Here is a 13,340-nt window from a genome sequence, read left to right as displayed (position 1 = left end):
ACTCCATAAAGTCTAAGATTCCATCTCCTAGAATATCTTTCTAACTCCAAGACCGCCTGCACCAGGAGGCGCTACGGTAATGAGAGGAGTGGTGAGGTATACTGATGACAACATCAACCTACGGAAGTGCCGATTCGCTTCACAGAGCCCAGGAAAACAATAAAACCCTATTTTCTCAGCAGGCTGAACTGTTTGTTCTGAAACTTCATTACCTCGTTTCATAAACGAGGTAATGACGCAGATACACACACAAACGCAGCGTTAATTGGAGCTTCCGGTCTATGTCACCACTTTTATTTTTGAAAAGTCTTCAACTTTTATTATATTATATTGTTTACTATAACTAACATTTTTACTGACGTCATCACTGAATATCATCATTTATCGACAGCGCAGTCACTTCAACTTTATTTTGAAAGACAAGACGGTAGCAGTGTTTCCAGGAACGTCACGTGACGTGACGTCAGTTCGGGGTCAGTCCGTGTGTCGGTGCAGGTGATCCGGACTCTGAAGACATGGCGGGACCAGGAAGGGACCGGGTCGTTAAGCTGCTCAGGCAGCTGGAGCACGCAGCGTGAGTTTAATCAACGTCATTACATTTGAGTATACAAGTGACGTCACGTCAGTGCGCTCTTGTGTGAGAAAACATGTAAAAAATGCAGGTTCGTGTGTGTGTGTGTGTGTGTGTGTGTGTGTGGGGCGACGACACATCAACCTTTAAACAAACCTTAAGATCTAGAACTTTATTCTGAACCAGATTAAAGACATAGTTCGGGTTTTTTAAAGTGTGGTCGTGACAAACAACAACAGGTTTTAGACACTGAACTAAAGACTCGATATCTACGTCACGCGTTCACGTCTTAATCACACTGTTAGATAGACTTTTCCAACAGGAAACTGAAGTTTGTAAAGCACTCACTCTCCCACACCAAAGCTCATAGAGAAAATCAGTGATTTTAGCTGCTGGTCCTCGTGTGGTCACTTTGTGTCACTGTGAAGTCTAAATGAAATATTTGAAATGCTGAATTCATTCAAATCAGACAATAGAACTTAGTGATGGACACAGCAGTGGATCAACAACTCCTGTGTGTGTGTGATGTTAAAATCACTGATTTTAACATGAGGTTTGGTTTGGGAGAGTGAGTGTGTCTTTGTGAATGATCTTCTGTGTGTGTGTGTGTGACAGGTGCAGGTGTCCCGCTCACTCCAACACCTTCCATCAAGGTACAAACAAACAGACACGCACATGTACACACACATGTACACACACACACTTAACAATGTGCTTCTTCAGGTTCACCTTTGACCTGCACCGTCAGAAAAACTGACTACGCCTTCGAGGTAAATGTTGATTTAAAGACTTTTATTTTTTTATGTTTGTTTTATTTTGTAAAACTGAAACAAAAATGTGTGCGTGTGTGTGTGTCTGTCTGTCTGTCTGTCTGTCTGTCTGTCTGTGTCTGTGTGTATATGTGTGTGTCTCAGATGGCCAGTTCTAACATCAGATATGGAGGAGGAGTTAGCAGAGAGATCGGCATGGTAACCACCTTCATCACCTTCATCATCATCATCCTCCTCCTCATGCTAACACATGTTCTCCTGCAGGATCTTCAGAACCTCAGGGCCCGGAATGTCTGTCTGATGACGGACAGGAACTTGTTCCACCTCCCCCCGGTGAAGGCGGTCCTTGAGTCTCTGGTCAAGAGCGGCGTCAACTACAAGGTTTACGACAACGTTCGAGTGGAACCCACAGACACCAGGTGACTTCACGCACACGCACTCAGACACTTTCACACACACACACACAGACACACACGCATACACACACACAGACACTTACACACACAGAAGACAAGTCCCCATAATGTGACTGTGGAAACAGGTTTAGGTCCCCACAACATTAGTACCCGCACACACACAGACAATTACACACACACACACACACTCACACACTCACGACGACACACAGACACTTACACTCACACACACATACATGCACATGTACACTCACACACGGACACACACCAGGACACACACACATACACACACATGCACTCACACACACTCACACACAGACACACACAGACACGCACACACTGACTCTCCTCTGTCTCACAGTTTCAAAGACGCCATCTCTTTTGCAAAGATGCACTCGTTTGACGTGTTTGTGGCAGTGGGCGGGGGCTCAGTGATTGACACCTGTAAAGCAGCCAATCTGTATGCTTGTCACCCTGACGCTGACTTCCTGGATTTTGTCAACGCTCCGATTGGCAAAGGAAAACCGGTCACCGGAACGCTGAAGCCGCTCATCGCAGGTAAACAGGGGGGAGCAGAGGTCACGGGTCAGGTTCAATGATTGACAGCATGTCACATGTCTTCACGTGACATGCTGTCGGCCTTGATCCAGATTTACACCTGCTCAGGTGTTTGACCTCTGACCGCACATGTTTTTCTTATCACCGGGTCAAAGGTCAACTCTGTCTTCATCTCTGTTTAGTGCCGACTACGGCGGGCACGGGCAGCGAGACCACGGGAGTGGCCATCTTTGATTACGAGCCTCTGAAAGCCAAGACAGGTAACCTTTGACATCACACTCACTTCCTTCTGCAGTGATGACATCACAGCGGCAGCGTGAGCTCTGATTGGCTCTCTGTGTTCAGGTATCGCCAGCAGAGCCATCAGACCCACACTGGGCATCGTGGACCCGGATCACACACTGAGCATGCCCGAGAGAGTCGCTGCTAACAGCGGCTTTGACGTCCTCTGGTCAGTCTGTCCTCATGTCCTCATGACATCATGTCCGTGTCCTCATGAGATCATGTCCACATATATATGCATATATACATGTATGTACTGTACATGTATATGTACAGTTGAAACCAGAAGTTTACATACACTATATAAAAAGACACGTATGCTTTTTTTCTCACTGTCTGACATGAAATCATACAATCACTTTTCCTGTTTTTCTGCCCTCTATCTTTACAAGCCTTCCAGGGCCAGCTGCTGAGAAACATCCCCACAGCATGATGCTGCCATCACCATGCTTCACAGTGGGGATGGTGTGTTTTTGGTGATGTGCAATGTTTGGTTTCCGTAAAACATAACGTCTTGTCTGATGGCCAAAAAGCTAAATTTTTGTCTCATCAGACCAAAGAATCTTCTTCCACTTGACCATGGAGTCTTCCACATGCCTTTTGGTGAACTCTAGTCGAGATCTAATATGAATTTTCTTCAACATTGAAGAACTCGGCAGCAGTTTCTATATGCATAGTCTCTCCCATCTCAGCAGCTGAAGCTTGTAACTCCTACGAGTAGTCGTAGGGGTCTTGGTGGCTTCTCTCACTAGTCTCCGACATGGAGAGTGACCTTGCATGGTCACTCAGTTTATGATTGATTTCACTGAACTCCGGGGGATGTTCAATGCCTTGGAAATTTTTTGGTATCCATCCCCTGAATTGTACTTTTCAATAATCCTTTCCCTGAGTTGCTTGGAGTGTTCTTCTGTCTTCATGGTATAATGTAGCCAAGAATACTGATCAACCAGTCTCTGGACCCTTCAGACACAGGTGTTTTATACCTCAATCACTTGATCTTCATTTCACTAATTGTGAGACTCTTGGCAACAATTGGATGGACCTCTATTGAATTAGACCACTAAATTAAAAAGGAGGTGAATAATTATGCAAACAATTATATTTCTTTATATATTTTTGTTTCATTAACATTACTTTGTAGGAATCTGTTTTCACTTTGACATTAAAGAGTTTTTACCAATAAATGTTTGTTTTTAAAAAGTTGAATTGTATTGACCATGATTGATTTATGAAAGCAATAGAAGGGTAAAATATCCAAGGGGGTGAATACTTATGATAGGCACTGTATATATGTATATACATGTATGTATATATACTGTATGTATATATAATGCACACATTTGCTGTTGTATTTATTTTTGTTGTAAATTAGCATTAAGACACAAATCTGTTTTGTGATTGGATAATTTCTCTAAGCCACGCCCTGGAGTCATACACTGCTCTGCCGTACCACAAGAGGGCGCCCTGCCCCTCCAACCCCATCAACCGCCCCGCCTACCAGGGCAGCAACCCAATCAGCGACGTCTGGTCCCGCCACGCACTCAATGTGGTCGCCAAGTACATGAAACGGTAAATAAACCCAGAACCAGATGATTGATTGAATAATATATTAATTGGTTGGTTACTTGATTTGTTGTTTGATTGGATACATCCCATGTTGATGTTATTCCTCCATCCCCGAGGCATATCACGCTGTGGCAAGAGCCGCTATTGGTGTGTCCGACCACAACACCATTCTCCTAATTCCTCCGTATCGTCAGAAAGTTAAGGTGGCAAAACCACAAATCACAGGCTATCACAGACTATCACAGACTATCACAGGCTATCACAGACTATCACAGACTATCAGACTATCACAGACTTTCACAGGCTATGAGACTATCACAGACTATCAGACTATCACCACAGACTATAGACTATCACAGACTATCACAGACTATCACAGGCTATCACAGACTATCACAGGCTATCACAGACTATCACAGATCCAGACTATCACAGACTATTAGACTATTCAGACTATCACAGGCTATCACAGACTATGCTATCACAGACTATCACAGGCTATCACAGACCATCACAGGCTATCACATACCATCACAGGCTATCAGACTATTCAGACTATCACAGACTATCACAGCTACCAGGTGCTATCACAGGCTTCAGACTATCACAGGCTATCACAGACTATTCACAGGTCACATCACAGACTATCACAGACTATCACAGACTATCACAGGCTATCAGACTATCACAGGCTATCACACTATCACAGGCTATCACAGACTATCACAGGCTATCACAGACTATGTAAGTGTGGATGATGCAGTGTCCCTCTGTGTGAACTCTATCCTCCAACACCTGGAATCCAGATCCACATATGCCTGTATTCTTTTTGTGGATTTTGAATGAATGCGGATTTTAGTTCCACATTCAACACCATCGTACCTGTGAAATTGATACACACTTTACAGGAACTGGGGGTCAATTTCAATTTCTCTCACTGGTCAGGTCCCTGAACATCGGTGCGCCCCAGGGCTGGGTTTCATCACCTCTTCTATACTCTGTATACACCTGTTTGCCGTTCACACTCTGACTCTGTACTGTTATTTAAGTTTGCAGATGACACATCTGTGGTAGGTCTTATCACCAATAACATCGAAACTGTTTACCACAGTGAAGTAGAGGAGCTACTAAGGTGGTGTGAGAACAACAACCCCATTCTTAACATCTCTAAAACTAAAGAGCTGGTTGTTGATTTCAGAAAGGAGACCATCCCCCTCCTCCCTCTCTCCATCAATGGAGAAGCAGTTGAGAGGGTCTCAGATCTCAGACTATCACAGACAATCGCAGACTATAACAGAATATCACAGGCTATCACAGACTGTCACAGGCTATCACAGACTATCACAGGCTATCACAATCAGACTATCACAGACCAGAATCACACTATCACAGGACTATCACAGACCATCACAGGCTATCAGCAGACTATCACAGACTATCACCAGCTATCACAGACTATCACAGGCTATCACAGGGTATCACAGGCTATCACAGACTATCAGACTATCACAGACTATCACAGACTATCACAGACTATCTGCAGACTATCACAGACTATAACAGGCTATTACAGATTATCACAGGCTATCACAGACAGACTATCAGACTATCACAGCAGACTATCACAGACTATCAGACTATCACAGACTATCAGATACCACAGGCTATCACAGGCTATCACAGGCTATCAGACTATCACAGGACAGGCTATCACAGGCTATCAAAGGCTATCACATCTATTACAGACTATCACAGACTATCACAGACTATCACAAACTATCAGACTATCACAGACTATCACAGCTATCACAGACTATCACAGGCTAACACAGGCTATCACAGGCTATCACAGACTATCAGACTATCACAGGCTATCAGACTATCACAGACTATCACAGGCTATCACCAGACTATCACAGACTATCAGACTATTACAGACTATCACCAGACTATCACAGGCTATCACAGACTATCTATCACAGGTTACTACAGGACTATCAGACTATCACACTATCACAGACTATCACAGACTATCACAGGCTATCACACTATCACAGGCTATCACAGACTATCACAGGCTATCACAGACTATGTAAGTGTGGATGATGCAGTGTCCCTCTGTGTGAACTCTATCCTCCAACACCTGGAATCCAGATCCACATATGCCTGTATTCTTTTTGTGGATTTTGAATGAATGCGGATTTTAGTTCCACATTCAACACCATCGTACCTGTGAAATTGATACACACTTTACAGGAACTGGGGGTCAATTTCAATTTCTCTCACTGGTCAGGTCCCTGAACATCGGTGCGCCCCAGGGCTGGGTTTCATCACCTCTTCTATACTCTGTATACACCTGTTTGCCGTTCACACTCTGACTCTGTACTGTTATTTAAGTTTGCAGATGACACATCTGTGGTAGGTCTTATCACCAATAACATCGAAACTGTTTACCACAGTGAAGTAGAGGAGCTACTAAGGTGGTGTGAGAACAACAACCCCATTCTTAACATCTCTAAAACTAAAGAGCTGGTTGTTGATTTCAGAAAGGAGACCATCCCCCTCCTCCCTCTCTCCATCAATGGAGAAGCAGTTGAGAGGGTCACCTCCTTTAAGTTCCTCTGGACCTCCATCCATCAATCCCTATCATGTGAGCTCATCACCAGTCTTATAATCAGCAAGTGCCACCAGCGAATCTACTTCCTGCTGCAGGTCAAACAATTCAGGGTCAGTCGACCACCCATGACCCACTTCTATAAATCCACAATAGAGAGCATACTCACATTCTCCATGCTTGTCTGGTACAGTCACACAACCTCACAAGATAAGACGGCTTAAGAGAGTTGTGCGCCGAGCTTCTAAGGTCATCGGTTGCGGCAGACTTTCCTCACTCACATCACTTTACTCATCAAGACTCACCAGAAAGGCCAATAAAATCATGCCAGACCACCTTTTTAATCTCTTCCCATCAGGCTGGAGATACAGAAGCATTCAAAGTAAAACATCTGGCTTCAGTGACAGCACCAACCTCCAAGCCCTCACACATTTGAATCTGCACTAATCATCATGTACTTTAGCACTTGCACTTAAGCACAATAAGCTGCTGCTAGTTACTTCCTGTATATAGGTTTCTCTTGTTTGGTTGTTTGTGTTACTTAATTTTTGTTGTGGTGTTTGTGGTGGTCATGTATGTACTGTGTTGAGCAAACCAAGACACATGCCTATCACTTATGTGACATGGCAATAAACTTCTTGAACTTGATTGATTGGTTGGTTGATTGATTGATTAATTGATTGCAGATCAGTACAAGACCCTGAGGACGTGGAGGCTCGGTCCAGCATGCACCTGGCCAGCGTGTTCGCAGGGATCGGCTTTGGAAACGCTGGAGTTCATCTATGGTGAGTGTAAATGTAATCATTCATACGTTCATAATGATTCATGAACTGTTAGCGTTAGCTTTGTAAACGTTAGCAGGGCATTGCTATGGTAACGCAGACATTTTGTTTACGTTTGTCAGTCATGGAATGTCATATCCAATTGCTGGGAACGTGAAGACTCATATCGCCGAGGGTTACAGTGTGGAGCACCCCCTGGTGGTGAGTGAGCAGAAGACAATGATGCTGAACATGAATCACATCATGTTTTCATCTTCTCATGTTTTCATCCTCAGCCTCACGGGCTCTCAGTCGTCCTCACATCTCCAGCTGTCTTCAACTTCACTGCCCCCATGTGTCCAGAGCGCCACCTGGAGGCTGCGGAGATCCTCGGTACCTGTTTCACTGTTTCAGTAAATATGACAACAAACAAAAATGCCATTTTAAAATTAGCGCACATGTGTGATGACGCGTTCAGGTGCAGTCACAGACTGATGTTGTGTGATGATGCGTTCAGGTGCTGTCACAGACTGATGTTGTGTGATGATGCGTTCAGGTGCAGATGTCCGGCAGGTGAAGCTGGCAGACGCCGGTGCTGTTCTGGCTGATACGCTGCGTCACTTCCTGTTTGACCTGCAGGTGGAGGATGGTCTGGCAGCTGTGGGCTATAGCACAGAGGACATCCCTGCGCTGGTGAAAGGAACTGTCCCTCAGGTTTGTCTCTTTTCATTTCAACATAAATAAAAATATTTTGAGTTTGTGAAAGAACAAAAATATTCTGTATGTTTTAAAGAGAAATGACACAGTTTCATTTTTTCAGGAGCGAGTGACCAAACTGTCCCCTCGGGGACACACTGAGGATGACCTGGCCCTGCTGTTTGAAGCCTCCATGAAACTCTACTGATACAGGTCTGGTAACGGCCACAAGAGGGAGCCGCTTCTCCTCCTGTTTGGACTAGTGATGACATCACAGTGAAATAAATAAAAGTCTCACTGATGTTTGTCTCAATGTTTAATTTTTGTCACACTGCTGCACACAGTAGATCATGAATTACTTTGAGGATGCAGCGCCCCCTTGTGGCACTTCTAGGACTCACTTCTAGGAATCACTAGGACTGAAATACAATATAAGACAATTGTCCACTCACATCTTTATTTAAATAAAGTTTTACAGCACAAATAAAGGTCTGACAGACAGAGGGCGACACAACAATAAAACTCATCAATCACAGCAAATGTGTGTTTAAATAAACATGAGTTTCCATGACGATAACGTGTGTGTTAGTCACACCAGCCAAGACACTCCTGAGGCTAATGCTAAGCCAACATGACCTTTACGTCCTCCGACAGACAGAGGGCGCCATCAATAAAACAAACGCGTCACAAAGTGAACCAGGTGAAATAAATAAAGTTAAAAAGGTTTTTTAAAATCAATCAATCAATAAAACAGTTGATCCAACAGAGGACTGCTGACTCATCGCTTCCAGGGCGACTCAGCAGCAGGACGACGATGAGGGCGGAGCCTGCACAAACAGAAAGGGAAACAAATCCTCAATCATTCTGAAACCACACCCCTCTGGAGGCAATTCGCACCACAGTACCCCCACCTGGCCGTTCAGTGCAAAACAGCTGAGGACCGAGTCCTGGACCTGCTGAGTCATGACCTGCCGAGTCATGACCTTTGACATGGAGCTAAGAAGACAGTCGTCCTGAACCTAAAAGACAAACACACGTTACACTGTGTGTGTGTGTGTGTGTTTTTTAATCTTGGTGGGGACATTTTGTCCCGTATTTTTTCTTGTCCTCTCTGTCCTCTCACCTCGTCCTCACTGCTGATCTTCAGCGGCGTCGGTGTTTGTGGAGCTGACGCCCACAAACATCTGATGGTCTCACTGATGTCAGCGTCCCTGGACACAACAACACTAGTTTAGCTGCTAGCAGCTAACAGCTCTTTAGTCTGTTGCTAGTGACAACGTACAGTGTGTCCACGTCGTGGCTGCAGCACAGAGAGACGGAGGTGGAGGCGGGGGTGGAGCTAAGCACCACATGCTCCAAATTCATGTCATCAACGTCACAAAGATAAAGAAACTGGAAGAGAAACATTTCACTTAACTAATGTTAGTTAAGTGTAAGTAAACACTTAAAGGTTAAACGTCTTTACCTCGGACGGTGAGAAGCTCAGGACCATCGGGCTGCTCCTGCTGGACGAGGTTGAGGCCCCGCCCCTTTCGGTCACACCTGCCGCCTGCACAGAGGTCAGAGGTCAGCGGAGGTCACAGGAGGTGATTAATGTGCGTGTTTTCTTACGTAGCTCCCACTCGGGTCAGACGTGGATGGTGTGGCGTACTCTCGGCACAGGGATGATGTCACTTCCTGTGTGCGGTAGTTCCACAATTTCTGCAATGAACAGTCATGTGACTCAGCTTCCTTCCAAAATAAAAGCCTTAACAAACAAGACAAAGTGCTGTCTTACCTCTGCCGTGGACTCTACGGGTGCTGTCAGTTCACACATGCTCAGAGAGGAGCCTGAGGAGCAGGAGGACAAGGACATAGAGGAGGAGGCGGGGCCACAGGTGTGACATGTAAAGGTGTGGCTGCTACACGCAATCTGCTCTAAGGACTCGTCCTTTACACTGGACACGCTGGACACGCTGGACACGCTGGACACACTGGACGCACTGATGGCCTGAAGAAGAATTAGCATTGTTAGCTTGCCTGTCATGGCTGGAAGGTGGAGCTACAGGTGAGTGGACAGTGACCTGGGCGGGGACGAGAGTTGAGCTGGTGGAACCACCACAAGAGATGGGGATGGAAGACGCAGTGAGTGAGGTGTTGTGACGATGCAAGGCCTGCAGGTGTCCCTGCTGCTCTACCTGCCTCTTCAGGGTGGAGTTCCAGTGGTTTTTGACGGAGTTATCAGTCCTGAAGACGAGACACAGCCACATCACAATGTCCCTGAATGTCCTCAAACATTAATATGACCCTATGTATCAGGTGACCAGAAGGTCTATGTACCCGATGACCAGAAGGTTTATGTATCAGGTGAACAGAGGGTCTATGTATCTGATGAACAGAAGGTCTATGTATCTGATGAACAGAAGGTCTATGTATCAGGTGACCAGAAGGTCTATGTATCTGATGACCTATTGATTTTGCCGATAATGATAATTGGCGATATTTTGCAATCCTCAAACATGTGAAAGCGTGGACGACCTGTTGTTTACCTGTTGCACCAGCTGTTCTTGTTAATATTATATTAGATGTTAATGATAATATTGACAAAAAACAAACTTGTTCAAGAACAACTGGTCTTATTTATTAACTTAAACTTACTTTATAAAATATTGCACAGCGAGCAACAAAAACTATCATGAGAGCATTTTAAACTAATGTAAACAACACTCATCAACATGAGAACATGGACACACATATAAGTGCTGCTGTGTGTGTGAGTGTTTTCTTGACGTACATTAGCTGGTCGACCGCTGACTGCCGTAGCTTTTCACATTCTTCAGATTCTTCTGATTCTGTGCGCTGGTTCATTCACAGATGGTGAAAAAAATTCCTTGTCGAGTCTTTGACAGTGACCGCTTTACCACATAGTTTACAGTGACGTCAGTGTTTTCGAAGCCAAACGACCTCCACAAGTGAGGAGGAGCCACGTTTAACCATGTGGTTACAGAGGCTGCTAGAATTTGTGTTTGTTCACTCGTGTTTAACTTCAGCCGCACATGAGCTATGTTAGCTTAGCTTGTTCTTGTGAAGCGTGGACATGGCAGGTGTTCTCATGCACATGCTCCACAGTCTGTCCTGCTAGGCTGGATCATGCAGTGAATGTGTGGCCTCTTGCAAAATGATTCCGACATACTCAATATTGTGATTTCACACATCGTTAGAACAACAATTAAGATAATATCGTAGACGATATATATTGCAAACCCCGAGGTCTATGTACCCGGTGACCAGAGGGTCTATATACCTGCCGGGCAGCTGCTTGGCGATTTCAGCCCAGCGGTTTCCCAGAATGCCGTGGGCCTGACAGATGACCAGGTCTTCCTCTGGTGTCCAGCTGCTCTTCTTCACCTCCGGGTTCAGATGGTTGTGCCAGCGCTCACGACACTGCTTCCCATTCCGACTCTGTACGTGTTTGGCAATGAGCGACCAGCGCTTGACGCCATACTTCTGGACCAATCCCATCACCTGCACGGGAGGTGACATCACAAACTCTTCCTGTTACAGTGGGGCAGAGCTAGAGCCTGGTCTGTGTGGTCTCCTTACCTTCTCATCCTCCTCTGGAGTCCATGGACCTTTGACAAGCTCTGGGTTCTTCATCTCCTGCCACCGCTGCCTACACTCTACCTCTGACCTTTGACCCTGACACACACACACATTGTCACTTGGCCTGTTGTGGTTTAGTATCAGGTGGTGTGAAACTTCCAAACTTACCAAAACACTGTCAGCATCTGAGTGCTGCTAATGCATACTAACTAACTCACTCACTCACTTACTAACTAACTATCTTACTAACTAGCTTACTCACTCACCAACTAACCCACTCACTCACGCACCAACTAACTAACTATGAGTTAGCATGTGTATGTGTGTGTACGTGTGTATGTATGTGTGTGTGTGTGTGTGTGTGCATGTGTATGTGTGTATGTGACACCTTGAAGTGAAGAGACACTGATGGCCAGCTGTTTGATCCAAACTCATCCAACAACCTCAGAAGCTTTTCATCCTGAGGAGAAAGATCACCATCATCATCATCACCACCGTCATCATCATCATCATTATCACCATCACCATCATCACCATCACCACCACCATCATCATCATCATCATCATCATCATCACCACAATCATCATCATCACCTCGTCTCTTGTCCATTTCTTCTGAGTTCGTCCTCTGGTCACTCGTCTTCTTAGTCGTGAACATTGACTCTTTGCCCTGAAACAGGAAACATGTGACATCCTCAGTGACATCATCAGTCATATGTCTGTTAAAGTGTGTGTGGGTATTTCTCACCATGGTCTGCAGTTTCTGCTGCTCATTATAAACACTTCTGCACGACACACACACATACACATACACACACAGACAGACAGACACACACATACATATATATACACACACAGACAGACAGACACACACATACATATATATACACACACAGACACACACACAGACAAACAGGTTAACATGTTGATCAGTAATATTTATTTCAGATCAAAGTTATCGATCACTGAGCGAAAGTAAAAGTAAAAATACTCCGTTACTCTAGTCATCACTGTGACCGTTGAGCTAACAGCTGTTAGCAGAGGCGAACGTTAACGTGACAACTCCGGGCTGTGAGTCCCGGGTCAGTTCCACAGCTCCACAGTAACGGCTCAGCGGTATGAGACTCTTCACTTACCGGGAGGAGGAGGACGTACGTTAGGAGGAGCTGAGCTCACAGTGTGCTCTGATAGGACCGCTCTGCAGTGACGTCACTCCTGCGCTGCCTGTGCACTTTGTACAGTGTCAATAAAGTTGAACTATGTTTATCGCTCCTGTGTTTTTACCTCTGAACAAACTTAAAATATTTTGAAACGTTTCCTCTCAGTTTCTTTTGATCGCGTTATTTAAAACGTGGCACACACAGTACTGCCCCCTGCTGGTGTCTGCGTTTATGTTGCCATGCTGTTTCCACGCTGAAGAACTACAGTCACATGTTTATTCCCCTCGTGAGCGTTCACTCTGTGAATGTGTGGGTGAAGATGAAAGGACGACTTCAAAGGATGAAAGAGATTTTAAATGAAAGG

At 45.1% G+C, this 13,340-nt stretch overlaps 2 protein-coding genes across 2 annotated transcripts; one reads left to right on the top strand and one right to left on the bottom strand.

Moving 5' to 3' along the window:
- Window positions 1-455: 455 nt before the first annotated feature.
- adhfe1 (alcohol dehydrogenase iron containing 1) lies at window positions 456-8,536 on the top strand. The gene is made up of 14 exons (XM_044033937.1): window positions 456-574; window positions 1,187-1,224; window positions 1,295-1,341; window positions 1,486-1,539; window positions 1,606-1,760; window positions 2,119-2,315; window positions 2,498-2,575; window positions 2,661-2,766; window positions 4,014-4,166; window positions 7,464-7,562; window positions 7,682-7,760; window positions 7,835-7,931; window positions 8,095-8,252; window positions 8,359-8,536. The coding sequence occupies exons 1-14, from the start codon at window positions 516-518 to the stop codon at window positions 8,440-8,442; spliced, it is 1,404 nt and encodes a 467-aa protein (XP_043889872.1). The 5' UTR covers window positions 456-515; the 3' UTR covers window positions 8,443-8,536.
- Window positions 8,537-8,677: 141 nt separating this feature from the next.
- On the bottom strand, window positions 8,678-13,021 carry LOC122774553 (myb-related protein B-like). The gene is made up of 14 exons (XM_044033951.1): window positions 12,953-13,021; window positions 12,565-12,601; window positions 12,411-12,486; window positions 12,205-12,276; window positions 11,817-11,912; window positions 11,518-11,768; window positions 10,298-10,460; window positions 10,012-10,224; window positions 9,846-9,935; window positions 9,700-9,783; window positions 9,517-9,626; window positions 9,358-9,445; window positions 9,146-9,253; window positions 8,678-9,061 (listed from the first exon to the last, which is right to left on the bottom strand). Exons 2-14 carry the CDS (start codon window positions 12,588-12,590, stop codon window positions 9,032-9,034), a joined length of 1,407 nt encoding a protein of 468 aa, XP_043889886.1. The 5' UTR covers window positions 12,591-12,601; window positions 12,953-13,021; the 3' UTR covers window positions 8,678-9,031.
- Between the last annotated feature and the right edge of the window lie 319 nt (window positions 13,022-13,340).

This window comes from Solea senegalensis, linkage group LG1 (assembly GCF_019176455.1).
Source record: "Solea senegalensis isolate Sse05_10M linkage group LG1, IFAPA_SoseM_1, whole genome shotgun sequence".
Classification (NCBI taxonomy): domain Eukaryota; kingdom Metazoa; phylum Chordata; class Actinopteri; order Pleuronectiformes; family Soleidae; genus Solea; species Solea senegalensis.
The sequence above is the reverse complement of the archived record's forward strand: the minus strand, read 5'-3'. Positions and strand labels throughout refer to the sequence as shown.

Coding starts and splice junctions, on each gene's coding strand:
- LOC122774553 (XM_044033951.1), bottom strand. CDS start 12,590: ATGAGCAGCAGAAACTGCAGACCATG. Junction 12,487..12,564: donor AGCAGAAACTGCAGACCATG/GTGAGAAATACC, acceptor TTCCTGTTTCAG/GGCAAAGAGTCAATGTTCAC. Junction 9,446..9,516: donor AGCCACGACGTGGACACACT/GTACGTTGTCAC, acceptor TGTTGTGTCCAG/GGACGCTGACATCAGTGAGA.
- adhfe1 (XM_044033937.1), top strand. CDS start 516: ATGGCGGGACCAGGAAGGGACCGGGTCGTTAAGCTGCTCAGGCAGCTG. Junction 1,342..1,485: donor AAACTGACTACGCCTTCGAG/GTAAATGTTGAT, acceptor TGTGTGTCTCAG/ATGGCCAGTTCTAACATCAG. Junction 7,563..7,681: donor AACGCTGGAGTTCATCTATG/GTGAGTGTAAAT, acceptor TACGTTTGTCAG/TCATGGAATGTCATATCCAA.